General features: G+C 59.8%; 1 protein-coding gene across 8 annotated transcripts; it reads left to right on the top strand.

Moving 5' to 3' along the window:
• The first annotated feature begins 28 nt into the window (after window positions 1-28).
• Cic (capicua transcriptional repressor) lies at window positions 29-26,593 on the top strand. 8 transcript variants are annotated; one of them, XM_090322815.1, is made up of 21 exons: window positions 29-100; window positions 3,909-6,716; window positions 17,731-17,880; window positions 17,968-18,202; window positions 18,286-18,415; window positions 18,509-18,691; window positions 18,774-18,939; window positions 19,761-19,963; window positions 20,057-20,282; window positions 20,520-20,623; window positions 20,822-22,052; window positions 22,140-22,327; window positions 22,848-22,969; window positions 23,050-23,216; window positions 23,314-23,604; window positions 23,707-24,029; window positions 24,207-24,460; window positions 24,558-24,712; window positions 24,793-24,928; window positions 25,096-25,223; window positions 25,601-26,593. In XM_090322815.1, the coding sequence occupies exons 2-21, from the start codon at window positions 3,920-3,922 to the stop codon at window positions 25,966-25,968; spliced, it is 7,557 nt and encodes a 2,518-aa protein (XP_090178941.1). In that variant the 5' UTR covers window positions 29-100; window positions 3,909-3,919; the 3' UTR covers window positions 25,969-26,593. The 8 variants fall into 8 exon arrangements, with proteins under 8 accessions (XP_090178941.1, XP_090178944.1, XP_090178942.1 ...); XM_090322818.1 differs by lacking the exon at window positions 29-100 and adding an exon at window positions 691-873 and having other exon boundaries at window positions 23,317-23,604; window positions 24,561-24,712; XM_090322816.1 differs by lacking the exon at window positions 29-100 and adding an exon at window positions 691-873 and having other exon boundaries at window positions 24,561-24,712.
• The last annotated feature ends 1,407 nt before the right edge of the window (window positions 26,594-28,000 follow it).

Here is a 28,000-nt window from a genome sequence, read left to right as displayed (position 1 = left end):
GACTCGCGGGTGGCGGTTGGCTGCTCCTCGCACCTCCCCCTCGTGCCGCTACCGCCGCCGCTAAGAAGAGCCACCGGCGACGCCAGAGCCGGGAATCCGGGTGAGTTGGGGCCCTGGGTCTAAAATGTTCCTTGGTGTCCAGCGAGACTCACGAGGAACTGCCCTTTCCGACTTTTTCTCCTCGCCCGGGTTCTTTAGTGCTCCCAGCACTCTGTCACATGGGAGTTGTAGTCTGCCTTCTACAGTCGACTACGAGTCAGAGCCGTGAGAAGACTACTATTCCCAGCGGGCATTGCGTCTCGCCGGTCAACAAACGCTGGAGCCACGCCTTCTAAGCCTGCTCATTGGAGAGCCCATCTCTTCTTCTATTTCATTGGTTACTGTCCCTCAAGACTGGGTTCCGGCCTAGGGTGCATGGTGACTGGGTACTGTAGTTGTCATTCGGCGCAAGGTCGATTATCAATTGGTCAAAGCTGGTGTTCATCACTTGTTGTAGGGCAGGGCCCAAGGCAGATCAGGCGGTCGTAGGCTCAGGTTAGTGTCGGTCCCGGAGGGAGGCCGGCCTTAGATTTTGGCCCCACCCCCTAGCGCTACCGGAAGGGCGCGATTGGGTGCTGCAAGTGTCGCTCATGATCGGGAGGCGGAGCTGACTAGACTGCGGCTATCTATTGGCTTACATCGGCGCCGGTCAGCGGGGTTGTGGCCACTGATTGGCTGATTGTTCCAGCTGTTGCAGGTCCATTCACCATTTTGTGTGTTGGAGTAAAAAAAAAGGGAGAATCGAGAGGGAGAGCCGGAGGGGGGGCGGGGAGGGACCGGACCGGACCAAGCCGGGGCCACGGCCCCCCGCCCCGAAACCCCGCTGAGCCCGAGGTGAGGGGCGGGGCCAGGGCTGACACGGGCGGGGGGTCCTGGGGGCCGAGGGCCGTGTGGGGACAGGTGGCAGGAACGGGAAGAGGGGTACAGGGGGAAAGGGGTGGGCGGAATGGTGGGAAGAGGAGATGGAGTGGAGGAAGTGGTGGGGTGGGTGCTGACAGGAAAGGGGTGACAGGGAGAGGGTGTTGGGTTAGAGAACTGGTAACAGGAATAGAGAGATGACAGGACTAGATCAGAGTGACAGGGAGAGGGAGGGGATAGAGTTAGAGGGGGTGACGAAGAGGTGATGGGGAGAAGAGGTGTCACGTCCAGAGATGGCTGACAGGAGAGTGACTGGAAGGAATAGGTGACAGAGATAAATGGGGGTGGCCAGGAGGACATACTTACGATCTGAGAGGAGAAAAGTAGAGGTGGTGACAAGATAGGAGAGTTGATGGGAGCAGAATGTATGAGACCCCCAAAAAAGCCAGGGCCTGGGATGGCTTCAGGAGTTGCTACTGAGACTCAAAGGGAGGCAGGAGCCCATAGGACTCTGGTTATGCAGAGAAGGGTGGATGGGAAGGGGATAGGCCTTGTCAAGGAAGGGCCCGTTCCTCCAGAGTAAGGAAGCTAGGGTGGGCAGTAGGGTCTGGCCGTGTCAGGCTATGTGGCCCTCCGCCCTGACTAGGGTTGGTGTTTGGGCCAGATCTGAAGCCAGGTATCAGTGTCCTGCACTGTGGCCCAGCGTGTCAGTGGGGAGGAAGTGATGATGATTGCCTGACTCCTGGGCACATAGATGCCAATCCCTGGCCCTGTAGTCCCTGCTTTTGAGAACCCCAGACTTGGCACATAGAAGAGGCAAGGCTTGAGGCTTTAGGGTCCACGGGAAGAACAGGCCCCAATTTACAAGAGCATGATGTTAAGGATTCCGGGGAACCACAAGAGTAATAAGGGGCCTCTGATTGTGTTTGTCTTCTTGTCCTGGATCCCCCATTCATCCTACAGGACCTTTTTAGGTTCTCTAAGTCACTTCAGAGTAAAGTTTTTTTCTTTTTTCTCAGGGCAGCTTGAGAGGGGGTGGGCAGCAATGACTGTTCAGCAAGTGGGTGAGGTTGGCCTGTTGGGCTTGTCCTGCTTTCTTTGACCTTATCCTGGTTACCCCCACCTGAAGTTGGAAGACATATTTAGGAGTCTGAATACAATCTTCCTTCTGCTGCCCGCCCCCTCCCCAGCCTGCCATTCTACCCTAGCCAGCCTAGCCAAAGGTACTTACAGGCCAGAAGAGGGGGCTGGGCTTGCTGCTTTCACTCTGGCAGCTAAAGGGGGAGGGGCAGGCCCAGTGGGACAGAGAAATCCTGGGGTGCAGTTCTGTGGCCCACTGTGCAATGGCATGTATGTGCTCATGTTTGTGCGTGTGCACGTTCGTGCGTGTGCTCATGCACAGCCCTGTGGCAGTATGGAGTATGAGCTCTTGCCCCAGACGTGCCCCTGCCTGTTCTCTGCCCAGGATCTGGGGAGATGACTGAACCTGGCAGGCCTAGGGTGCAGAGTAGAGTGGGTAGCTGTCCCTTAGGACACGTAGCTGCCTAATTCTTCTGTAATGCCTGGCCATATGTGGTGCCTAGAGTAGTGAGGGAAGGTGGGGTGGAGAGATCCACATCTCAGCCAAGTTGCCTCTGTGTCTGTGGTTGGTGCTCAGTATGTGTGTGCGATTTGGATGTGTGGCTCTCTGGATGGTGACTGTGAGTGTAAGCCTGCCCTGAGGTCATGTGACAGGCACACACTGAGGTAGTTAAGAGCACGGGTTCTGAAGCCAGAGTGCCTTAGTTCTGATCCTTGTCTGTCTCCTCATAGCTAGCTTAATCTTGGTCAGATTACTTAATTCTCTGCATCTTGGTTTCCTCAAATATACGAAGCTGATAGCAGTCCCTTGCTCCTGTCCCCCACCCACCCCCCGGCCAGCCTTCGGAACTGTTGGAAGATGAATTTTGTTTTTTTGGCCAGTTCTGGGTTTAAACTCAGGGCCTGCCTGAGCACTGTCCTTGGGCTTTCTCAAGAGTTCTATCACTTGAGCTACAGCACCATTTTCAGCTTTTTCTATGTATGTGGTACCAAGGAATCAACCCCAGGTCTTCAAGCTATGCAAGTACTCTACCACTAGGCCAAACTCCCGGCCCTAAAAGATGAATTTTTAAGACAGGTGTGATGGCTCATGCCTGTAATCCTAGCTACTCAGAAGGATGAGATCTGAGGATTGTGGTTCAAAGCCAGGCTGGGCACTAAAGAACATGATACTCTTATTTCTAATTAATCAGTAGAAAACCTGAAGTGGGGCTGTGGCTCAAGGGGAAGGGCGGTAGCCTTGAGCTGAAGAGCTCAGGGACAGTGCCCAGGCCCAGAGTTAAAGCCCCATAATCCACAAAAGAAAGAAAGAAGAATAGTAAAAGGCAAGCTTAGGCTGGGTGCTAGTGGCTCACGCCTATAATCCTCACTAAGCAGGAGGCTGAGATCTGAGGATCCTGGTTCAAAGTCAAACCAGGCTAGAAAATCTGTGAGACTCTTATCTCTAATCAACAAGCAAAAAAGCAGGAAATGGTGTTGTGGTTCAAGTGGTAAAGCACTAGCTTTGTGGGGGGGTGAGGGGAGAGCTTGGGGACAGCACACTCAGGCCTCAAATTCAAGCTTGGAGAGTGGCACCAAAAAAAAAAAAAAAAAAATGGGCAAGCTTAGCACAGGGTTCAAGGCAAAGTGAGCACTCAGTAGGTGTGAACAACAGTATTCCCCAGGCTTCCTGGGGGCACTCAACACGTCCCTGGCAGAGAACAGGTGTGTCTGACTGTTCCCCAAGGAGCCAGAATATGTATACGCTCTGGGGACGCAGGTGCCAGTCTGTGTCTGGATGGCGGCCAGGGCCTACATGAGTTAAGCAGAAGGCAGGGAGAAGAAGGCCTTGGAGACCATGGAATGGAGGCAGTTGAGTGAGTAAGTGTTGAGGTGCACCAAGTCTGGGAGTGTTTCCTAAGGTGCTCCCTGTCGGCTGTCCCATTTTACAGGTGCACAGAAGATGAAGCCAGTGAAAAAGGCATGCGCTAGTCTTTCAGGTCCTGGTAGTGGCAGCAAGTCCCCACCGGCCACCAGGGCCAAGGCACTGAGGCGGCGAGGGGAGAGTGACAAGCCGGAGGAGGAGGAGGAAGAAGAGACCCAGCCGCAGCAGCAGCAGCAGCCTGGGCCAGAAGAGGCTGAAGAGGGCGAGGAGGAGGCTGAGCAGGGTTCTGGGGCTGAGGGGCTGCCCCCAGAGCTACACCCCAGTGACCCAGCCTCAGGCCCCGCGGAGGACCCCAAAGGGGATGGGGAGGCCGGCCGCTGGGAGCCCTCACTCAGCCGCAAGACAGCCACATTCAAGTCTCGAGCCCCCAAGAAGAAGTACGTGGAGGAGCACAGCGCTGGTGGCGGTGGGGCGACGGGGGCTCCCGAAGAGCAGCAAGAACGGACTCCTGAGGAGGCCAACGTCCTGGGGGTGCCCCCCCAGCCCCCGGCCTCTGCCCGGTCCTCTTCCACCGACACAGCCAGCGAGCACTCGGCCGACCTGGAGGAGGAGTCCGCCGAGGCCTGTGGGTCGGGGCCCTGGCCCCCCAGTGGCCCTGGTGGTGGCTATGACCTAAGGCAGCTGCGGTCCCAGCGGGTGCTGGCCCGGCGTGGCGATGGCCTCTTCCTGCCAGCAGTGGTGCGCCAGGTGCGCCGAAGCCAGGACCTGGGCGTGCAGTTCCCTGGCGATCGAGCCTTGACCTTTTACGAGGGGCTGCATGGCAGTGGTGTCGATGTGGTTTTGGATGCCATGCCGCCCCCAGGGGCACTGGTGGTGGGCACAGCTGTCTGCACCTGCGTGGAACCTGGAGTGGCAGCCTACCGTGAGGGCGTGGTGGTGGAAGTGGCCACCAAGCCGGCCGCCTACAAGGTCCGCCTCCACCCTGGCCCTGGCTCCCAGGCAGGTCCCCCGGGGACCCTGCCGCAGCCCCCACAGCCACTGCACAACCGGGAACCCGAAGAAGCCGTGTGGGTGGCTCGCTCCAGCCTGCGTCTGCTGCGGCCCCCCTGGGAACCTGAGGTCCTGCTGAGGAAGCCCCCCATCGGGCCTGAGGAAGAGCAGGCTGAACCAGGAACTGCCCTGCCCCCCTGCCCCACTCCCCTGGACCCCAAACAGCCTGAGGATGCGGAAGTCTCCAAGATTAGCTTTGGTGGCACCCTGGGTGTCCACTGTGAGGAGGGTGAGGAGAAGCACCCACCGGCCCTGGGCACCCCAGCCCTGCTCCCGCTACCCCCACCCCAGCTGCTGTCACCGCCCCCCAAGTCCCCAGCCTTTGCTGGCCCCGGTCGCCCTGGGGAGCAGCCTTCGCCCTGCCAGGAGGGGAGCCAGGGTGGCAGCCGGAGCAGCAGCGTGGCCTCGTTGGAGAAGGGGGCCGCCCCAGCAGCCAGGGCCCGCACCCCACTGACGGCTGCCCAGCAGAAATACAAGAAGGGCGACGTGGTCTGCACACCCAACGGCATCCGGAAGAAGTTCAATGGCAAGCAATGGCGGAGGCTCTGCTCCCGAGACGGCTGCATGAAGGAGTCACAGCGGCGTGGCTACTGCTCCCGCCACCTGTCCATGCGAACCAAGGAGATGGAGGGCCTGGCAGACGGTGGGCCCGGTGGAGCGGGGCGGCCAGCTGGGGTGGCGGCCCGGGAGGGCAGCACTGAGTTTGACTGGGGGGACGAGACGTCCAGGGACAGTGAGGCCAGCAGCGTGGCTGCCCGAGGTGACTCTCGCCCGCGCCTGGTGGCTCCTGCAGATCTGTCACGCTTTGAGTTTGACGAGTGCGAGGCAGCCGTGATGCTTGTGTCACTGGGCAGCTCCCGCTCGGGCACACCCTCCTTCTCCCCCGTCTCTACACAGTCGCCCTTCTCGCCAGCCCCCTCACCCTCACCCTCGCCCCTCTTCGGCTTCCGCCCAGCCAACTTCAGCCCCATCAACGCCTCGCCCGTCATCCAGCGCACAGCTGTTCGTAGTCGCCACCTGAGTGCCAGCACCCCAAAGGCTGGTGTGCTGACGCCCCCCGACCTCGGTCCCCACCCGCCTCCGCCTGCCCCCCGAGAACGTCATTCCTCTGGCATCCTTCCCACTTTCCAGACCAACCTAACCTTTACCGTGCCCATCAGCCCAGGCCGCCGCAAGACTGAGCTGCTGCCCCACCCAGGGACCTTGGGGGCCCCTGCAGCAGGAGGTGGGGGTGCTGCCCCAGACTTCCCTAAGAGTGACAGCTTAGACTCTGGTGTGGACTCGGTGTCCCACACGCCTACCCCCTCCACACCGGCTGGCTTCCGGGCTGTGTCACCTGCCGTGCCCTTCTCACGCTCCCGCCAGCCTTCGCCATTGCTGCTGCTGCCCCCGCCTGCTGGTCTGACCTCGGATCCCGGGCCCTCCGTGCGCAGGGTGCCTGCCGTGCAGCGGGACTCCCCCGTCATCGTTCGCAACCCTGATGTACCATTACCCTCCAAGTTCTCTGGAGAGGTGGGCACAGCCAGTGAGGTCCGGGCTGGGGGACCTGGGCGGGGCTGCCGTGAGACCCCAGTGCCCCCTGGGGTGGCCAGTGGAAAGCCTGGCCTACCTCCACCTCTGCCGGCGCCTGTGCCCATCACTGTGCCTCCAGCCGCGCCCACTGCTGTGGCCCAGCCGATGCCCACTTTTGGCCTGGCCTCCTCACCCTTCCAGCCTGTGGCCTTCCATCCCTCACCTGCTGCCCTGTTGCCAGTCCTCGTGCCAAGCAGCTATACCAGCCATCCTGCCCCCAAGAAGGAAGTCATCATGGGCCGGCCTGGAACAGGTAAGAGGGTGCACGTGTGGGGAGTGGGTGGAGGGAGGAGAGTGCAGGCCCACTTTAAACAAGGTCCCTTTCAGGGTGGGTTTTACATAGAAGGATGAGCTGCCCATACTAGGAGGGGTTCAGGAGAAGCTGGCCGCCTCTCTGTGCAGATGTTACATTAGAAAGTCCCTTACCAGACGTGGGCAATGCTAAGGACTAGATTATCTAACCTAATTTTCCTACCACTCAGTGTGCAGCACTTACCACACACATTTAGAACAGATTCTAAGTGTCTTAGCTCAGTTTACCTTCACCACTAGGCTACCAAGCGGGTGCCACAATTGTGCTTGTTTAGAAGAAACTGTGGCTGGGTTAGTGACATGGCTCGTCAGCCCGAGGGCTATCTTGCACACTGAGGCCAGCTGACTCATGACCACTGGGTTCAGGGAAACCGATGGGAAGACTGCAGCCCTCTAACAGGTGCTGTCTCCTGCAGTGGCAGGAATAGGACTAAAGGCAGCCGGGTGCTGGCACTCTCCCAGGTGTGAATTCAGCCTGTGCTAGGAAGCAGGGAATTGGAGAATGAGTGGGAGTCAGTGGATGTGAGCCTGGCAGGCTGGAGAGGATGGGCCCAGTGAAAGGCTGTGTGGCTAGAGGACGCAGGCTGGAGTACAGACTGTGGCATTGCTTTGAGATGGTGCTAGAGGGCCCGGGGCCCGGGCCAGCCTGATTTTTAGGAGTAACTCACAGGGAAGGAAACAAAGCTGTCATCAGTCCCATCCCTGGCAGTTTTGCCTATTTCTCAAGCTACTGTTGGCTTGTGCATGGCCTGGCCCTGTACTAGATGCTGTGCTGAGGACACAGCCCTGCTAGCATACGTTTCTCAGTCCCTAGAGTAGACAGACCTGTCCCCACAGAGGGACAGTTTATAGAGTTGTCAGAGATGAAGTGATTAAATCTAGGATTCAGCCTGAAAAGCCAGGAGAAGACTGGGGAGAGTGGAGGAGGGCTGTGAACGGAATCAACCCCCTCCCCCAGGGCAGGTAGTTGCCAATCTCAGTAAGGCCTACAGGCTCGCAGGTCCTTAAGGCAGAGATAAAAGTCTATGCAAAGGCCATGAGGCAAAAGTAGATAATTGTAGCTAGCCAGGTAGCTCCCATCTGTAATCCTAGCTTCTTAAGAGGTTGAGATCTGAGGACCACTGTTCAAAGCCAGCCCAGGCCTTGAGTTCAAGCCCCAGTGCTCAGAGGGGAAGAGTAGATCATTCTAGGTGTCAAATCTGTGAAGCGAGGGGCTCTGGAAGGTAGTGGAGTGTTGAGATATCCGTGGCTGAATTGGTGAGCAAGGGTCAGACTGGAGACAACCATTGGGAGACCTGTGAACTTTATCCCCAGGGTAGTAGAGAGCCAGACAAGATTTTGAGCTGGCTTCACCTCTGTGTCACCAGGGGATGTTGAAGTCCCTGAGACAGAGGCCAGCACCCTAAAGGAAGGTGTCTGGGTTGTGGATGTGGGAAGGAGTTGCTGTGGCTTGGGCTGGGACAGGGGCCAATTCAGGAAGAGCTCGGCCCTGCCCTTCCAGAGAGCTCCAGCCCAGGCCTGTCTCTGAGGCACAGGGACATGGGCCTGCCTGACTGCCTGCATGCCTGTCTGTCGTGAGCTGTGTTTTACCCTTCCCCCAACACTTTTTGCATCTGTTATTGTAGTTCATAGCAAAATCTCTCCAGGGAAGGTTTCTGTCTCTGCAGATAAAGAACCTATAGTTGAAGATCTTTAACCACCTATGGCTTCTCTAGTGACTCTCCCTCCTACTTGGTGGGGGGGGGGGGCAGCTCAGGCACTGGCATTGCTACCTACCAGGGTAGGTCCATGAGGGACTCCTGCCACCTGACAAAAGAATGGAGACTGAAGTCACCCAGCCAGGCCAAGGAGACAGGACTAGGCCTTGAACTAAATCTAGTCTCTCACTACCAAGAATTACAGTAGTAATGACTTTCAGAGCAAAATTGCAGGCCAAGGTTAAGTGACTTAATCCAAGGTTACTAAGTAAGAGAGAGAGAGAGAGAGACAGAATTTAAATCCAGGGTATCTGGATCCAGGTCCCAGGCTCTTAAGCACTTGTAAGAGTAATGATGATGATAGTGATGGTGGTAGTTGTTCCTTATTGATCGTATACTATTTGCCCAGCTTAGGGTCCTTCCCCCCAAACCACAGGGTACTGTGAAGCAATGATTACCAGCCCCTGTTGTCCAGGGGTTGGACTGAGGTGCCGGCTTCTTTGTTGGAGGCCACCTGGCTGTCAGAACTTGTCCAGTGCCTTCCTGACACCGCCCAGGCTGAGGTACTCTGCTACCCGCAGGTGCCAGCCAGCCGCCTTTCATTCTCCTTCCAAGAGGCTTTCCTCACCCTTGGCACTTTGGGGTGTATTTCCTCCAAGGCCCAGGCAGGGGCAGAACACGTCCAGTGGCACAGTGAGGCCATCATTCTGGCCTTTTGTGCCCTCTGTGCCACCTGCCCCTTCATGCGAGGTCAGCAGGTGTGGGGGGGGCTGGGGCAGCCTGCTGGCTCCTGCCCCCCGCCAGGCATTTGCTTCCGCTGGGGGACATGCTGGGGCAGGCTGCCGGCATTCTCTACATTCTGCTCATGGCATGGCCAGCCAGCTGTCTTGCCACCTCCCTCTGATTCTTCCTGACCACTCCTCCCACCTCCCAGAGCCTGTAACATCCCCCCCCCCCTCCGCCTTGGAGGCCAGATGTCTCAGCCCCATTCCTGGCATGGTCTCCCTCCCAGTTTCCTGCATGGCTTCCCTTTATTGACAAGAATTACCCCTCCTCCTGGGCCTCTGTCCTACTGTCTGAGCTTCTGTCAGTCTCCTAGCTACTGGGTGGCTGTCTTTGCTTGGGTTCCTATGTCTCTCTCTTGCCTGTTTCAGGATCTTTGTATTTCTTTGGTCATCTCTCTCTGACTCTGGCTCTGTATATGTACCCTGGTGGGTTTCTCCCTTCTGGACTTCGTTCAAATGTTTCAGTACAGCCTGTCCCTGCTTTGACACTCAAGTATTGGGATCCTGTATCACTGGGTCTGCCTTGGGCTCCTACCTGGTCCTCCCACTCTTCTTTAGTCCTGCTACAACCATCCCAGCTTCCTTCCCCATCTCTGTACATCTGAAGTCACTGAGCAGATGCTAAGCATCAGGTCCCCTGTTCCCTCCTTGGGGAGTGTTGGGAGTTTGTTTAGATCCAAGAACCCCACTGCTGCTTCATAAATGAACTGCCCTCTGTTACCTTAAAACCTACTTGAGGAATGTTGGGATCCACAGACCCATCCACCACCCAAACACCTGTTCCCCAGATGGGCAGGAAGGCGGGGGTTGTATGGGCCAAACTAGAAGATCCTGCTGTGGGAGGTGGCAGGAAAGCAGCTCCTGTGCCCGCCCACCTGCTGGGGGCATGACCCAGGTCACCTCCAACCCCTAGTACCAGCTCAGAGTACCCAAGAATGCCTAGGCAGGTGGGGAAAATTGAGACTGAGAATGAGATGAAGGAGCTTGAGCCTCTTAAACCCAAGTGCTTTCCACTATAAATTCCATTTTCCCTCAACCCCATTAGATACCACTAGAAGTCAGCTTCTTCCTCATTCCTCTGCCAGGTCCCTGGCTAAGCAGTCCTAGGGCAAGTGGGTGGGGAGGGCAGACAAGATGCTGGCACAGATAAGGATGAGCCAAAGAAGGTGTTGAGCCAGATGACAGGGGCAGTCAGTGGCTCACCAAAACTTGGGAGGGGAGGTTCAAGTAGGCTTTTCATGGGAGGAGACAGGGGAGTTGAAGTATGAGGGGTGAGCAGATTCCAGAAAAGGAAAGGGCAATCCAGGTCAAGATACCTGCATGAACAAAGGGCAGAAGAGGTGAAAGTGCATGAACTAATGCACGCTGGCTGAGGTCAGAGTTGACACTAAAGCCCGGGCTTGAAGGGTGAGTGTCACCGAGGGACAGGCTTAGGCAGGGGAGGCTTGAATAGTGGCTCCCGCCTATAATCCTAGCTATTTTGGACGCTGAGATCTGAGGATCGTGATTCAAAGCCAGCCAGGGTAGGAAAGTCTATGAGACTTTTAGCTCCAATGAACCACCAGGAAACTGGAAGTGAAGATGTGGCTCAAAGTGGTGGAGTAGCAACCTTGCCCAGTCCACAAGTTCAAGTCCCAGGATAGGCACACACACCCAAAAAAGTCAAGAAGGGAGGAGGTTGGATTGGACTCGGGCGTCCGTCAGTGACCCCGGGAGAGTTCCCTGGAGAGGAAGGGGGCCCGCGGAGGGGGGGAAGACGGTGGCTTTGGAGAGCTCTCCCGAGCCTCCGGAGTTGGAGTCTGGTGGCCGTCCTGGGAGAGACCCCGGCTCGGGCGGCGGCACGGAGGGCCCAGGCTGCCCCCTGGTGGCGGCCCTCGGCAGGGCGGCGCGCGCGCATGCGCAGCGCGGGCGGTGGGTGCGTCCCGGGGCTCTGGGCGCCCAGGCATTAATGGCTCCATTAGTGGCCGGGAGGGAGGCGCATTAGCGGCGGCGACGGCGTCTGGCTCCCGTTACCACCGGCGGCAGCGGCTGCACCGCAGGCGGCTGGACCCTCGCCCGCTGCGCCGCCGCCTCCGTCCGCACCCGGTCCCCTGTTCCTGCGCCCCGCGTGGGCGCGGGCAGGGAAGCCCAGTCTCCCTGTTTGGGGCTGGCGAGTTCAAGTCTCAGCCACGTCACCTCGGGACTGCGGGGTGATGGCCTGCCCAGCAGGGTGCACGGGGCCTCGTAGCCCCCGAGGGGCAGCACCGCGTGGGGGCCGCGCCCAGCCCCCCACTGCACCCCGGGGTGCGGTTCCCGCGCACCCCTGGGGGTAGACCTGGTGGCGGGCCTCTGTCCTTCCCATTGGCCGCCCTCGCGTCCGTTGGCCGCCGATTGGCCGAGCCCCGCGCCCCGCGCCCCGGTGCGATTAACCCCGAGGGAGCGCGGACTCCCGCCGGGTCCCCCAGGCCGCCCCGGTGCCAGCTGGCTTGCGCCCCGCCGCGGCCCGCGTGGGTGTCAGGCCGGCCGGGCGCCCGCCCGCCCTCGGAGCACAAAGCGGCTTTGTGGGGCCTGCCGGGGACTGGCTGGGGGCCAGGCAGCGAGTGGAAAATCTCGTGAGCGCCGAGAGGAGGGGAGCGCAGGGCGGCGCCCCCTCCTCGGCCGGGCCCCGAAGCCTCCCCAGCCCGCCCCCACCTGCCTGCGGCCCCTCTCCCGATCCCTAGGGACTCTCCCTGCCTCCCCCAGCCCCACTCACACTGAGTCACCCCAGCGCTATTTTTAGCCCCCCATCCCCGCCGCGCCGCGCCAGCCCAATCCCGGGCTCGTTCCCCAGGCAACCCTGGCCTTCGCCGACGCCGCCCGGGTGGGTGGTGGGTGGGTGTGTACGTGGAGAGCGGGTGAGGGGAGCTGGGGACACCGGGGTGGTAAGCCGAGGCGGGCACCCCGCCTTGGAGAGCTGGGTGGGGAGCTGCGGGTCAGCGGGGGCGCGGTGCCTCGCGGGCTCAATAAAAGCGGCCCGCGAGTTCAGAGTGTGTCTGCTGGGCCTCGGTCCGCCGGCCTCCCTGGCTTCCTGCCCCAGGCTTCTGGGCAGGCCTCAGCCTGCACCACCCCGGTGGTGGCTGTCGGTGTTTCTGTCTGAGCTCCCTGTCCCCAGGCCGGGGTGGAGTGTTCTGGTGGGAGTTGTTTAGTTTTCAGCCAAACCTTTCTTGGAGCTATTTGGAGGTGGTTCAGTGGAGTCGGGGGTGACTGTCATCACAGTCCTGCACAGTACCTGCCTGAAAGAAGGATGGCTGAATACCTCCTCAGGGGCGGGGCTGGGGCCCTGGTTTGGGGAACCCTCTCAGCCTTTTTCCAATTTGGGAGGCCCCAGTTAGGGTTGGAGATGGCTAGGGAGAGGAAGCTGGTGGGGATAGGACCCGCTCCCTCCCTTCCAGGGCTAATCCACCCCCACCCAGGGTTCCTCCACTCTGAACAATAGAAGCTAAGTATAGGGCTGGCCCAGTGCCCTGGGCAAGGGGGGGGAACCTTCCCATTGGGGATTCCCACCCCTCCCTGTCAGGCAGGGCCCCCACTTGGTTGTGTCCTGCCCCTGAGAGAGGCCTCTTCCCATCCTTTTTTTTTTTTTTTCCATGGGCACTGTTTTCCACCAGATGTGTGTCTTCCCAGATGTGTGGGGCCTTTTTTTTCCCTGCTGTGGCTCTTTTTCACCCAACAGAAGTGGCAGAACCGGGCTCTCTGAGCCCTGCCCCTGGGCTCCATTGTAGGGGGGAAGGGGTTAATTTGAACAGTAGGTGACTCACTTCACCAGTGGGGAGAGGAGGGGGCAGTGGTGGGGAGATAGTGGGCCACATTGATTTCTGCCTCACATTGCAGTCCCTAGGGCATGAGGTAATGGAGGGTCTGAGTCTAGGGCTGCATAGAGGAGGGGGCAGTCACCTAATAGTCCCACTGGTAGCCCCCTAGGCTCTCAGCCAAGTGTCTAGCCTTGCCATCTCTGGAGGTCGGAGAGTACAGACCTTCCTTTCCCCTTGTGATCAGGTTACTTGATTTTGCCCCCTCTCCATGCCTTCCTGTCTGTTTGGATGGACAGGCTGAGTAAAGAGTTGACTACTCTTATTGAAGCTCTAACCTGTACAGAAGCCTCAGGGTGCTTTTGGGTGATCCAAGGCCTCTGCCTCTCTGCCTGGTGTGCCCCAGACCCTTCCTGTGTTGCCACATGTGCCTGCTTACCTTTCTGTGCTTCAGTAGTTACCACTTGATATTGCTTTAGTGCCTCTGTTTGGATTCCTGCTGTGTTCACCTTGAGATCTAGTTGTGAGTAACGGAAAGAGCACCTGAGTTTGGGAGTCCTGGTGTGTTAAAATCCTGGCTTGCAAGAGCCTGCACAGTTCATTCAGTCTCTGAGTCTCATTTGCTTACTTGAACAATGAGCATATAAAAGTGGACCTAAGCCAGGCCTGTAATCCTAGCCACTCAGGAGGCTGAAATCTGAGGATAGAGGTTCAAAGCCAGTCCAGGCACCAAAGTCTGAGACTCATCTCCAATTAACCACCAGAAAACCGGAAGTGGTGCTGTGGTTTAAGTTGTAGAACGTTAGCCTTGAACTGAAGAGCTCAGGGACAGCACCCACACCAGAGTTCAAGACCCATAAAAAGGGGGGGGGGTGAGGGTGCAAAGACAAGATAAATATAGCTATATACAATCTTGTCTATCTCCTAGCCCGTATAATCTAGACCATAGCAGATTTAGTGTTTCCTGTCTTATTTTTGGCCCTTTTCTGGGGGGAATTATATGTAGCTCCCCACATTTTGTAGTACTGAGGTTTGAAGTAAGAGCTTTTGCTCTTGATGGCTAGAAGGTTATCACTTGACCCTGCCCTCAGCCTTTTTTGCTTTATCTTTCTAATGGGGTCTCTGTGTACATGGGCTGGCCTAGAGCTGCATTCCTTTTGATCTCTACCTCCAGACAATCTGGGAAAGCTGGGGTGTCACCATGCCTGGCTGTGGTCCCCTTCCGACACTGCTAGGTGGAGTGGTAGAAAGCCAGAGTATTGTATTCCTGTTGAGGCTGGGTACTGAAGTCTAGTTAGTGCTCCGGCAGGTAGATTATAGAGGTCAGTATACTGGTATCCTTGAGGGCTAGTGTGTTGGTGATGGGGTACCATGCAAGTGGTAGGAAGGTGTGTGGGGGGGTGAGTGTGGATAAGCAGTGGTGCTGCGGTCGGCCTGACTGATAGCTTGTCTATGAAATGTGCAACAGAGCATGTGCATGTGAGGTGAGGTCAAGCTGGGTGTGTGGTGGGCAGGTGTGGGTTGTGATTCCGTGTGTGACACTACGGGGCCCCCAGTGACGGTGGGTAAGCGCCAGAGGGTGTGGCACGAAAGTATGTCTACAGTGTGTGTGCACGCGCGTGCGTGCGTGAGCGCTGGACGGGCTCGGGTGGCACGCGCAACTCTGCGCGGTGCGCCTCCCCGGCGGCGCCCGGGTGCGCCCAGGTGGGTCGCGCTGCGCTTGAGGTCGTTTCCCCCGCACCTCACTGGCGCTCGGGAGAGACCGCTCCTCGTCCACCCGGGCCTCCGCAGCGCGGCGCCCCGGGCAGCCCCCCTGGCTCGCGGCCTTTGCTGCAGTGCGCCCTCCCTGCCACCCTCCTACTGCGGGCCCGCCCCCGGCCGGCTCGGAGCCAACCGAAGTCCGCCCCGCCCTGTTCTTATTTGCATATGACTGACGTTCCCCCGGGGCGGCCAATGGGGGCGGGCGCGGCGGGGCCTGACCCGCGCGCGGCGGCAGTAGCCAATAGGCTCACGCGCGGGGGGCCGGGCTTGCGCGGAAGGCCGCGGGGGAAGCGGGGAAGGGGCGGGGGGAGACGCGGCGGGGGGAGGGGAGCGCGTAGTAGTGGCGGGGCGGGGAGGCGGCGGTGGTTCGGCGCGGGGCTCGCTCGGAGCGCACGGACGCACGCACGCTGGTCCGTCTGCCCACCCGAGGCCTGAGGTCGACCCGGCGCTGAGCCGCGGGCCCTGGGCCCGGAAAGGCGGGGCGGCAGCGTCGGCAGCCGGGGCGCGCGGGGCCAGAGCCGTTACCCGCCGGAGCTTCGAGGGAGGGAGGGAGGGAGGGAGCGAGCGAGCCAGGCAGCGAGCGGGGAAGGGAGGGGGCCACCCCCGCGCACGCGCGCCGCGCCCCGCCCCAGCCGCCCCGCCCGCCGGGCTCCGCGAAGGAGGAGGGAGAGGGAGGGGGCGGCGCCGATGGCCCCCGAGCTGCGCGCCCCGTGACGGCCCCCGCGCGCGCCTGGGGGCGGGGCGGGGCCGGCGCGCGCTGACCTCCCCCGCCCCCCGGGCGGCGGGAGGCGGGCGGCGCCGTGCGCAGGCGCGCCCGGCGGAGACCCCCGCGGGGGGCGGCCGGCGGGGGGCGGCCGGGGGGGCATGCGACTACGGCCTCCCTCTCCCCCCGGGCCGGAGCGGCGAGGGCCCAGGAGCCGGCTGTGGGCGGAGTGGCGTCGGCCGCGGAGGAGGCGCGAGCCCCCGCCGGGCACCCCCGGTGCCCGACCATGTATTCGGCCCACAGACCCCTGATGCCCGTGTCCGGCGCGGCCTCCCGGGGCCTCGGCATGTTCGGTCAGTAGCGTCCGCGTCGCGGAACTCGCGGGGTCAGGGTGTCGGGTGTTGAAGTGCGGAGTGCGGTGCCGGGGCGCTACTACGAGCACGCAGAGAGTAAAGGGGCGACGGAAAGTTGGCGCCCGGCGGGGCGGAGTGGTTAGCGACGGCGGGGGGAGCGTGGCGGAGCGCGGGGCGTCGGGAGCACCTGGAGACAGGTGTGGCGCGCTGGCATGCATGGATGCGTGGAGGGATGGATGGGACAGGGCGGTCGGGATCGGAGGCGCGGGGCGCCGAGTTACGGATGCTCTTATTCTAGGTCAGAGACCCGGTGGGGAGAGACGTGGGGGGGCTTTGGGGGAGTCGTGGGCCGTGGAAGGTGGTGGGCTAGAGTGTTTGTGGTGTGCTTGCCGAGAGGCGGGGACACCTGGGCGGTCGTGCACCTGGGAGGGGGCAGGACCGCAGGACTCCTCTTTGTCTTCGTCCCTTTCCAGAAAATTAGGAGGCCCGATGAGGAAGACCTTTGTGGAGATAGGAAGAGGTCCAGGTCCTTGGGCACTGTGGCAGTGTTGGAGGGCCCATCCTGCTTTGGGCCCCCACGGGCGGGATACGGGGTTGTCACAAAGTCTTGAGTGCCTTCCAGGACTGTCTTCCTGGTGCTTGTCCCCAGGTTCCTTGAGGGCTTTGTCAGTCCCTGAAAGTCCAGTCCTGAGGCCAGTTTCCTCCTCCTAGAGCTTTCTGAGTGCAAGCTCCTGGAGGCTTTTTGGGATTTGGGGGGACAGGTCAACTCAGGTCAGGTTGCTTTGGATCAAGGGAGTCCTGGAATGATGGAGAGCTGGGCTAGGGCGTTTCCCTCCTTTCCTCTTCCCTGAGCTGGGGCCTCTCTGTTGCTCTGCTGGTTCCACTTCCCCGGAAGGGAGCTGCCAATGAGAGGGGAAGCCCACCCCTTGCCTGGGTCCGCCCTAGAGGTCCAACAGGGGTCGTCCTAGCTCTGGCCTTGCCCTCCCACCTCGTGCTGGACCCCCACAGCTCCCTGATTAGGGAATTGTCTTCCTGTACAGAGCTTCATGGAAACACCTGGCACTTTTTAGCCTTCTCTGGGTTGAGATTTGTAACAATTCTCTGCCCCATTGTCTGTGCCTTTCTTCGGAGTTTACCACACCCTCACCTCTTTCTGGGCAAGGAGGCTGGATATTGGCCTCTAGATACTTGTTCAGGGGATTTGAGGGAGGGGAACCTCTTGAGTGGTGGGCTCTCTTTAGGGGGCAAAGGGAAGATAGGGAGAGGTTCCCCGAGGGAGGGCACCCTGGGGTCTTGGTCTGGGGGTGGGAGAGGCAAGGAGGAGGTCATGTACCAATGGGTAGAGAATTAGAGGAGAAATGTGATAGGACTAGCTCTCTCAGGAAAGTAAAAGGGACTGAGGCCAGTGTGAGGGGCTGTATCAGCAGGTAGCATGGTTGCTGCTGTTGTAGTCTGATTGGGGTGGGTGGGGAGGTCCCCAGACAGCAGGAGGTATGGAGCATGGAAGTGGGGAATGGGAACTGAGTGTGACCTGGTTTGTGGCAGGAGCCAGTTCTTCAGGCTTGGTCCCTGGTGGCAGGGCTGGTAGAGGTTGCAAGGGAGGAATGGGACCTGAGTACCATTTCCCTTCCTTGCTTCTGTCTTTTTCTTTCTTTCCTTCCTCTTTTTCCCTCCTTCCTTTCCTCCCTCCCTCTTTCTCTCTTCCTTTTTCTCTTTCTTTCTCTCTCTTCCTTTCTAAAAATAAATCTAGAGAGCTTTCAGGAGGACTTCTTCCTGAGTAAGGTCTTACTGACGGGGAGGGGAACTAAGCTCTGAAGGGGGTGGGCCTTCCGCTGGGGTCAGGGCCAAGGTCTCCTGTTGCTTGGCTTATCTGGATCCTCCTCCCATAGTGTGGACAAACGTGGAACCTCGCTCTGTGGCTGTGTTCCCCTGGCACTCCTTAGTCCCTTTCCTGGCACCCAGCCAGCCGGACCCCTCTGTGCAGCCCAGTGAGGCTCAGCAACCTGCAAGCCACCCAGTGGCCTCCAACCAGAGCAAAGGTGAGGGATTGGGGGCTACAAGGAAGGCTGGGAGCAGGGGTCATTGAGGCATCCCTGGAGCCTTCTGATGGACCTGTCTGCTCCTAGAACCTGCTGAGTCGGCAGCTGTTGCTCATGAGCAGCCACCAGGAGGCACAGGAAATGCTGACCCAGGGCGGCCCCCTGGGGCCACCTGCCCTGAAAGCCCGGGGCCTGGACCCCCACACACTTTGGGCATGGTAGAACCTGGTAAAGGTCCCCTTCCTACCACTGAGGAGGAGACCCCTGGCCCCCCAGGAGAGCCCCGGCTGGACAGTGAAACCGAGAGTGACCATGATGATGCGTGAGTGTTCCAGGCCTGGGAGGGTTTGGGAGGAAGGGGGCCACCAGCGATCATAGCCTCCATTGTTTCTTACGTTCCCATAGCTTCCTGTCCATCATGTCTCCTGAGATCCAGTTGCCTCTGCCACCTGGAAAACGGCGGACCCAGTCCTTGAGTGCCCTGCCTAAGGAACGAGACTCATCTTCTGAGAAAGACGGGCGCAGCCCTAACAAGGTGCCTCTTCTTCCTGACCCTCTGCTCACCCTTGGCCACCCAAACGTGTCTGTCAGGTCCTGACTGTCTCAATCTGGGCTGTCTGTACTACAGCGGGAGAAGGACCACATCCGCCGGCCCATGAATGCCTTCATGATCTTCAGCAAGCGGCACCGGGCCCTGGTCCACCAGCGGCACCCAAACCAGGATAACAGGACTGTCAGCAAGATCCTGGGCGAATGGTGGTATGCCCTTGGGCCCAAGGAGAAACAGAAGTACCACGATCTAGCCTTCCAGGTAATGCCTCCTTTCCTGGGCTTCTCCCACTGTCCTCCATTGGGGCGGGTGAGTGAAGGGTCGCCCTGCCCTTTCCTGCCAGGTGAAGGAGGCCCACTTCAAGGCCCACCCAGATTGGAAGTGGTGCAACAAGGACCGAAAGAAGTCCAGCTCAGAGGCCAAGCCCGCGAGCCTGGGGCTGGCAGGAGGGCACAAGGAGACACGGGAGCGGAGCATGTCGGAGACGGGCACTGCGGCCGCCCCTGGGGGTTAGTCAGCTCTTGGCTCCCCCACTTTCCACCTCTCCCTGAGAGCCGCCCGCTATCCTCTTGCTTGCTCACCCTCTGGCCCGGCAGCTCCACTGCTTTGCTGCTTTTGAAGACTCTTCTCCATAAAAAGGAACTGGCAGTTGCTATGTCAAGAAGCCAGAGGCACAGATAGATAAGATACCAAAACAATCTCATTATCAGTTGCCACTTATTGAGCATTTACTACATACCAGCAACCCACAAGGCTCATATTCCCTTGGACTTAAAATCACACCTCATTTCCAGTTGAGGAAACAGTCTCAGAGAGATAGTCACTTGCTTTGAGTCAGGCTCGAAAGCCACACAGCCAGAATTTAAACCCCAGGTTGGTTGGCTCCTGACCACAGATGGCGGCATCTCTGCTGCTTTTAGGGTGCCTGGCAGTGTTCTGGTGCGCTGCTTTGGTGTGATCCTGTGGACATGGCGCTTCATTTCTCTGAGATGGGAGGAACGAGGCTCAGGCTAATGATCACCTAGCTTATATAAATACCATATGACCTGTCTTCGGGCCTGCTTACTCTTAGAAAACGTGCTCCTGGGTAATGGGCCTGCTTCCTGTAGCCCTAGAGGTTAGGAACCAGCAGAAAGGAGATGTTAGGCTGACTATTAGTAGGGTTTTTTTTGTTGTTTGTTTGTTTTTTATTCCCCCCACCCACCCACCAGGTGGCCCAGGAGTTCTGGCTTGCTTCCACCCAGTACCTAGAAACGTCTCTGGATAATGTGGCCAGTTCAGGTGCTGGCAGGAGGAATGCTCTCTCACAGCCTCTCCTTCTGCTTTGCAGTGTCCTCTGAGCTCCTGTCAGTTGCAGCCCAGACACTCTTGAACTCAGACACCAAGGCTGCAGGGAGTGGCCCGTGCGGAGCAGAGCGGCTGCATGCCGTTGGGGGACCTGGCCCAGCCAGGCCGAGGGCCTTCTCCCACAGCGGTGTGCACAGTCTGGATGGCGGGGAGGTAGACAGCCAGGCGCTGCAAGAACTCACTCAGGTTTGGGGTCTGGGCCACCTGGCAGATAGATGGGTGGGTGGCATGTGCCCAAGGCTACAGACTCAGCTGAACCCTCTATCTCTTGTTCTGCAGATGGTGTCAGGCCCCGCATCATACTCTGGCCCAAAGCCTTCCACCCAGTATGGTGCTCCAGGTCCCTTCACAGCACCTGGTGAAGGAGGGACCTTGGCGGCCAGTGGGCGGCCCCCTCTGCTACCCACTCGAGCCTCTCGCTCCCAGCGTGCAGCCAGTGAGGACATGACCAGTGATGAGGAGCGCATGGTCATCTGTGAGGAAGAAGGGGATGACGATGTCATTGGTGAGCAGGCTGAAGGTCAGAGGGTGGGTGGACAGGAGGCTGACTTCAGGGCACCTGTTTGTGGCTGTGGTGTGAGTTCTAGCTCTGCTGAGGAAACAGGGCAGGTGCATGGAGCCCCGGACTCAGAACTAGCCCCCTAGACAACACTCCCTGTGTACACAGGCAGAGCTCAGGCTCCACACTCCCTGCTTTTTAACTGCCCTCAGCCCCTTGTCCATGCTGTTTCCTCTGCTTCAGCTGATGATGGCTTTGGCACCACTGACATTGATCTCAAGTGCAAGGAGCGGGTGACTGACAGTGAGAGTGGCGACAGCTCTGGGGAGGACCCAGAGGGCAACAAGGTGAGGCTTGGTGCTTGGATGGTGCGTACACCTGGAGGGGAGACTACACCTGCGTGTGTGACCCATGGCGAGACGAAGGTCCAGACTGGTCAAGCTGCACGGCCTGTGCGGACAGGGTGTGGTCCTGACAGCCCGGGCGGCACGGTGTCAGCAGCCTGCATTCCCCTGACCATGGTGTCTCTTCTTCCTTCAACTCAGGGCTTTGGCCGTAAGTTGTTCTCACCTGTGATCCGCTCTTCTTTTACCCACTGCCGTCCCACACTGGACCCTGAGCCACCAGGGCCCCCGGACCCACCCGTAGCCTTTGGGAAAGGCTATGGTCCCATGCCGTCTTCTTCCTCCTCACCGGCTGCCACCTCGACCTCAGTAGCCAACTCCTTCTCACTGGGCTCTGGAAGCTTCAAGGCCCAAGAGTCTGGTCAGGGCAGCACAACAGGCCCACTAAGGCCGCCACCCCCTGGGCCTGGGGGCCCAGCCACACCTTCCAAGGCCACACGGTTTCTACCAGCAGATCCTGCCTCCTTCCGGCGCAAGAGACCTGAAAGTGTTGGCAGCCTGGAGCCACCGGGCCCCTCAGTCATCGCAGTGCCTCCCCCTGGGGGAGGAACCATTCTGCAAACACTGGTCCTGCCCCAAAACAAGGAAGACCGGGAGGGCAGTGGAGCCCGAGTGCCCTCTGCTTCAGCCCCTTCGCTGTCTTACGGGGCCTCGGCAGCACCTCTGTCCCGCCCTGCGGCCACCATGGTGACCAACGTGGTCCGGCCCGTCAGCAGCACTCCGGTACCCATTGCCTCGAAGCCCTTCCCCTCCTCTGGCCGGGCCGAGGCATCTCCAAATGACACAGCAGGTGCCAGGACTGACATGAGCACTGGCTCCCGGGTGCCCGGGGGCTCCCCGCTGGGCGTCAGCTTAGTCTATTCAGACAAGAAGTCAGCTGCGGCCACCTCACCGGCTCCACACTTGGTGGCTGGGCCCCTGTTGGGCACTGTGGGGAAAGCCCCTGCCACTGTCACCAACCTGCTGGTGGGCACCCCTGGCTATGGAACCCCTGCATCTCCTGCTGTTCAGTTTATTGCCCAGGGAGCCCCAGGTAATGGGGCCACTGCAGGCTCAGGAGCAGGTGCTGGAAGTGGCCCCAATGGGCCGGTACCCTTGGGCATCCTGCAGCCGGGAGCCCTGGGCAAGGCTGGGGGCATCACCCAGGTGCAGTACATACTGCCCACGCTGCCCCAGCAGCTGCAAGTGGCACCTGCCCCAGGACCAGCTCCTGGGGCCAAGGCAGCAGCTGCCACTGGCCCTACAGCCACTACCAGCATTCGCTTCACCCTCCCACCCGGCACCTCCACCAACGGCAAGGTCCTGGCTGCCACTGCACCCACTCCTGGCATCCCCATCTTGCAGTCTGTACCCTCCGCCCCACCCCCTAAAGGTGAGGCCTGGGCTGGGCAGCACCAGCGTTGGGGGCCGCAGACCTGCTGGGCCTTCTTATGACGGTTTGTTTCCTTCCCTCTTCCAGCCCAGTCAGTTTCTCCTGTGCAGGCCCCGCCCCCAGGCGGCTCAGCCCAGCTGCTGCCCGGGAAGGTGCTGGTGCCCCTGGCCACCCCCAGCGTGTCCGTGCGGGGTGGGGGGACTGGCCAGCCACTGCCCCTGGTGAGCCCACCTTTCTCAGTACCTGTGCAGAATGGCGCCCAGCCACCCAGCAAGGTAAGACCACCTTCCTTTTGACTCCTGTACCCCGTGTACGTTCGCCTCTTTCCTTCTGGGGCTCTGTCCGGTGTCTGTTGATGTCTGCATTCTGCTGTCTTCCTCTCGTCGTCACTGTGTGCCTTATCCATGGCTTCCACCTATTTCTGTTTTTTTTGTCAGTCCTGAGGCTTGAGGGCTGGGCCTGGGCACTGTCTCTACGCTGCTTTTGCTCAAGGCTAGGGCTCTGCCACCTGAGCCACAGCTCTACTTTTAACCTTTTCTAAGTAGTTGATTGGAGATCAGAGTCCCACAGACTTTTTTGCCCCAGCTGGCTTTGAACTACAATCCTCAGATTCCAGATTCCTGAGAAGCTAGGATTACAGGTCTGAGCCATCTGTACCTGGCTTAACCTCCACCGTTTGCTGCCATTTTTCCATCTTGAATTGCTTCCCTGTTCTGAGTCCCCTGCTTTTGTTTAGCACCATGCCCTGCCCGCCTCTAGGCTTACCCTCCTGCCTGTGGGCGTTTCTGTCCACAGATCATCCAGCTGACACCCATGCCAGTGAGCACACCCAGCGGCCTGGTGCCGCCCCTGAGCCCAGCCACGCTCCCTGGACCCACCTCCCAGCCCCAGAAGGTCCTGCTGCCTTCCTCTACCAGGTGAGAGCCTTCAGCCTCCCTGGAGGACCAGGCCCCAGGGACAGGCTGGCTTACTCACTCCCCTTTCCTCCCTGTGGCAGAATCACCTACGTGCAGTCAGCAGGCGGGCACACTCTGCCTCTGGGTACCAGCCCCGCGTCTAGCCAGGCTGGAGCAGTCACCTCATATGGACCCACGAGCTCTGTAGCACTCGGCTTCACCTCCCTGGGGCCTAGCGGCCCTGCCTTTGTGCAGCCCCTGCTCTCAGGTGAGAGGTGGCCTGCCAGCCAGCACCGGGGACCAGGGTAGGGCTGACGTGGCCCTGGCCCTGACTTGGTTCTTTTCCTCTCCTGACTTCCTACCAGCAGGCCAAGCCCCTCTCCTGGCTCCTGGCCAGGTGGGCGTGTCACCTGTGCCCAGTCCCCAGCTGCCTCCGGCCTGCACAGCCCCCGGAGGTCCGGTTATAACTGCATTTTACCCTGGCAGCCCTGTCTCCACGTCGGCACCACTGGCCCAGCCAGCCCAGGCCCCACCAAGCCTGGTCTACACGGTGGCCACCAGCACCACCCCACCTGCTGCCACCATCCTACCCAAGGGCCCACCGGCCCCTGCCACTGCCACCCCAGCCCCTACTAGCCCTTTCCCCAGTGCCACAGGTGGGTGTCCAGCTGACCTAGGACAGGGTTTCAGAGTTGGGGACCCAGAAAGTGGGTCCCAGTTAGGCATGGCTCAGCAAATACCCTTCTCCCCACCCACAGGCTCCATGACCTACAGCTTAGTGGCCCCCAAGGCCCAGCGGCCCAGCCCGAAGGCCCCCCAGAAAGTGAAGGCAGCCATCGCCAGCATTCCCGTGGGTTCCTTTGAGGCCGGTGCCTCTGGGAGATCTGGGCCTGTACCCCGGCAGTCTCTGGAGCCTGGCCCTGCCCGGGAGCCAACTGCCCCAGAGTCTGAGCTTGAAGGGCAGCCCACTCCAGCGGCCCCTCCACCACCCCCAGAGACCTGGCCTCCCAGTGTCCGGAGCAGCCCCCCTCTCCCCCTCCCAGCGGAGGAGCGGCTGGGAACCAAGGGCCCCGAGACCATGGTGAGTGCCAAGCAGACGAGGGCGCCCTCTCCCCCATCTGGACCTCTGTGTCTGTGTCTGTACCCGTCTGTCTCTGCCCCTGAACGGGCTCTGCATCCTGGCCTTCCTGAGGCCGCAGTCTGTGTGGGTTGCTCCAGCGTCTCTGAGCCCAGGCATGTTCTTCCTTACTGTCCTCAGCCCAGCAAATTCCCCAGCTCATCTTCTGACTGGAGAGTCCCTGGGCTGGGCCTAGAGAGCCGGGAACCCCTGACTCCTCCCAGCCCAGCCCCGGCCCCAGCCCCAGCCCCGGGCAGTAGCGGCGGCGGCTGCCTGGAGGGCGGCAGTGGAAGGGGGGCTGGAGACACCCCCGAGCGCAAGGAGGTGGCCAGTGCTGGCAAGAAGGTGAAGGTGCGGCCCCCGCCCCTGAAGAAGACCTTCGACTCAGTGGACAAGTGAGCAGGGGCTGGGGCCTGGGCTTCATGTGCGGGGCTGGTGGGGAAGAGGGCATGGCAGGCAGGGGCAGGGGAGGTGACCCTGCCGGCCCTCCAGCAGGGTCCTGTCCGAGGTGGACTTCGAAGAGCGCTTTGCTGAGCTTCCCGAGTTTCGGCCAGAGGAGGTGCTGCCCTCCCCCACCCTGCAGTCCCTCGCCACCTCTCCTCGCGCCATCCTGGGCTCCTACCGCAAGAAGAGGAAGAACTCCACCGGTAGCGCTGGCCCGGAGGGAGGGGGGAGGAGAGAGGGGGGCACTGAGGCCACTTCCGCTGAGCCTGCGTCTGTTGGACAGACCTGGACTCGGCGCCCGAGGACCCCACCTCACCCAAGCGCAAGATGAGGAGGCGCTCCAGCTGCAGCTCCGAGCCCAATACCCCCAAGAGTGCCAAGTGTGAGGGGGACATCTTCACCTTTGACCGCACAGGTACCTGGGCCGTGCAGTCTGAAGGCCTGAGAGAGTGGTGGGAAGCTTCCAGAGGCCAGCAGGCCTCGCTCTGACCCCTGTGTGCCACACAAGCAGGACTGGGGCTGGGCATGCCATCTGGGGCAGGGAGGTGCAGCCTGCCACTGTGGCCTCCTGCACCTGAGCAGGTACGGAAGCTGAGGACGTGCTGGGGGAGCTGGAGTACGAGAAGGTTCCCTACTCGTCGCTGCGCCGCACCCTGGACCAGCGCCGCGCCCTGGTCATGCAGCTTTTCCAGGACCATGGCTTCTTCCCATCAGGTAAGGCGCCTTTGCAGCGCCTCCTGCCTGCCTTCCCAACATCTTTTCTTCTGGTTTTGCCAGTCCTGGGGCATTGCCTCGGGGCCTGAGCTTGGGCTTTCCTCAAGGTCAGTGTTCTACCTCTTGAGCCACAGACCCACTTCTGGCCTTTTCTGGTTGTGTGGTCTGGAGGGATCGAACCCAGATCTTCATGCATGTTAGGCAAGCACTCTACCACTAGGTAGAGTTTTGTTTGAGATAGGTTCTTGCTGTATAGTCCAGGACAGCCTGGACCCCTCTGGAACCCAGCTTGATATCTCTTGCTTCACCCTTCCAAGTGCTAGATTACCGGGGTGTTGGATCATACCTAGTTGGTTCCCATCATCTTTTGTTCCCAGCCCAGGCCACAGCAGCCTTCCAGGCCCGCTATGCCGACATCTTCCCATCCAAGGTTTGTCTGCAGTTGAAGATCCGTGAGGTGCGCCAAAAGATCATGCAGGCAGCCACCCCTACAGAGCAGCCCCCCGGAGCTGAAGCCCCCCTCCCTGGACCACCTCCAGCTGGCGCTGCTGCTACCCCTGCTCCCACTCCCAGCCCTGCTGGCGGCCCTGACCCCACCTCACCTGGCCCGGACTCTGGCACTGCCCAAGCTGCCCCGCCACTGCCTCCACCCCCAGAGCCAGGGCCCGGCCAGCCTGGCTGGGAGGGCCCCCCCCAGCCTTCTCCTCCTCCCTCTGGCCCTTCCACAACTGCCACCGGCAGGTGAAGGGCCCTTGGGGAGATCATGGACCCCTAGTTCCCCCTCAGGACATGGACAGTGGAGGTGGCAGGAGTGAGGGGTGGGATGGTTGCCCCCTCTCTTCTAAAGCCATGTCATCCTTTCCAGTCCAGGCAGGCGGCATGAAGCCTGCTCCCCTTGTATATACTTCTGCCCTCCCCCCCCAGCTGACTCCCCTGGGGAGACAGCTGGGGGGCAGGAGGCAGGGGCACAGCCTCCACTGGGCCCCTGTACATAACCTGGAGTGTGTGACCTTCAGAGCTTTTCACCTGTACTTTATGCAAAATGGCTCGTGTGAGGGCTGCAAGCTGGAGGACAGGGTGGGCCTCGGGCCCCAGGGAGGTGCCTGTGGAGTAGCAGGGAGTTCATGCACCCCTTTTTCCCCCAGAGGGGCTGGACTCAGGTTAGTTTGGGGTCAGGGCTCCTGTACTTTGCCACAGGCACAGGGAGGATTCTCCCTACCCGCTCTGCCCTCCCAGCTTGGGTTGTACTTTCTAAGAAGGTGATTCCTCACCCTTGTCCCCATCCCCAGAACAAAACATGTTGATCATGTGCAATATTTCTTACTGTGCCGAGAAGCCGCGATGACCGAGATTAAAGCTGTTTAACACACTGGGTGGCTGCTCCCTCGCTCTGGAGTGGAAGGGGCGGGGGGGTTGAACCAGTTCTTTCCCTAGATGTCTGTGGAAGAATGGACTCTCCCACGAGGTTAGGGAGCACTTCCAAAATCACAGAGGACCCTGGACTGGTGGGAGCCCGTCTAGTCTAGACATCACGCTGCCTACTCTGCCCTGTGCAGCCATCTGGCCTGGAGTGTAGGTGGGCAGGAGAGGTCTGTGATGGGGGCTGCCCACTCTTACTGATCCTGGAATCAGGTTCTACTCTAGAAACAGACCCTCATTCAGAGGCAGCCTTGGAGACCGGTCCTCCAGTTTCCAAGATGGCCCAGAGCACTGGGCCATCTTCAGTGACACCTGCTGCCCCCACGTGGTCTTCGTCAGCACAGCAGCTGCACAGCCAGCCTTAACTACACAGGACTTGAACCTGCACTCTGAGTATACAGCCACTCCTGACTGAGGAGGGTCTGGAAGGTGACACCTGAGCAAGAGCTAAAGCACCTGGAGGTCACATGTAGGGAATGTGTAGATGAGGGTCCATTGGGGTGGCTTTGATTGTGGGGATAGACACAAGTCCCTCTCGACCTGGACCCTCCCAGGGAAGTACTGGTAAATTGACTCCTTTCAGTGTGCTCACTGGGTAATACCTGCTCAGAGTATAGCACATGACAACAGGAATTCACTTGGCTGCAAAAACCACTATGCTTTAGTGGGCATGGTGGCTCACGCCTGTAATCCTAGCTACTCAGGAGGCTGAGATCTGAGAATCAAGGTTCAAAGCCAGCCTGGGCACAAAAGGACCTGAGACTCTTATCTCCAACCTCTAGAAAACAGGAAATGGGACTTGGCTCAAGGGTAGGGCGGAAGCCTTGAGCTGTAGAGCTCTGGGACAACCGCCCAGGCCCAGGGTGGTAGCCTTGAGCTAAAGAGCTCAGAGTATCCAGGCTGAGTTCAAGCCCTATGACCTACTAAAAAAAAAAATCACAGTATTTTGATAGATGAGTGATGCCTGTCTCAGGTTCACACCAGACTCTTGTGGCTCAGAAAGACCTGAGGATCACTGTTCCAGGTCAGCCCAGGCAGGCAAATCCATAAGACTTACCTGTAATTACCCCCCCCCCCCCAAAAAAAAAGAAGTAGAGCTATGGCTCAAAGTGGTAGAGGAAAACTCAGGGAAAGTCCCGAGGCCCAGAGGTCAAGCCCCAGGAATGGCATATGCCACACCTTTTTGTTTTGTTTTCTACCAATGTCCATAGTCATTGCTACTCAGTAGGCTGAGATCTGAGGATCAAGGTTCAAAGCTATGGTAGGAAAGTCCATCACACTCACCCCCGGAAAAGCCAGATGCTGGTGGCTCACGCCTGTAATCCTAGCTACTCGGGAGGCTGAGATCTAAGGACCTA

This window comes from Megascapheus bottae, chromosome 31 (assembly GCF_031878675.1).
Source record: "Megascapheus bottae isolate mThoBot1 chromosome 31, mThoBot2.hap1, whole genome shotgun sequence".
In the NCBI taxonomy this organism is placed as follows: Eukaryota; Metazoa; Chordata; class Mammalia; order Rodentia; family Geomyidae; genus Megascapheus; species Megascapheus bottae.
The sequence above is the reverse complement of the archived record's forward strand: the minus strand, read 5'-3'. Positions and strand labels throughout refer to the sequence as shown.

Bases quoted from the DNA above. Each gene is read 5' to 3' on its own strand.
- Cic (XM_090322815.1), top strand. From the start codon at position 3,920: ATGAAGCCAGTGAAAAAGGCATGCGCTAGTCTTTCAGGTCCTGGTAGT. The intron at 18,416-18,508 runs GTGCCTCTTCTT...TCTGTACTACAG, and splicing joins ACGGGCGCAGCCCTAACAAG to CGGGAGAAGGACCACATCCG. The intron at 23,217-23,313 runs GTGAGAGGTGGC...ACTTCCTACCAG, and splicing joins TGTGCAGCCCCTGCTCTCAG to CAGGCCAAGCCCCTCTCCTG.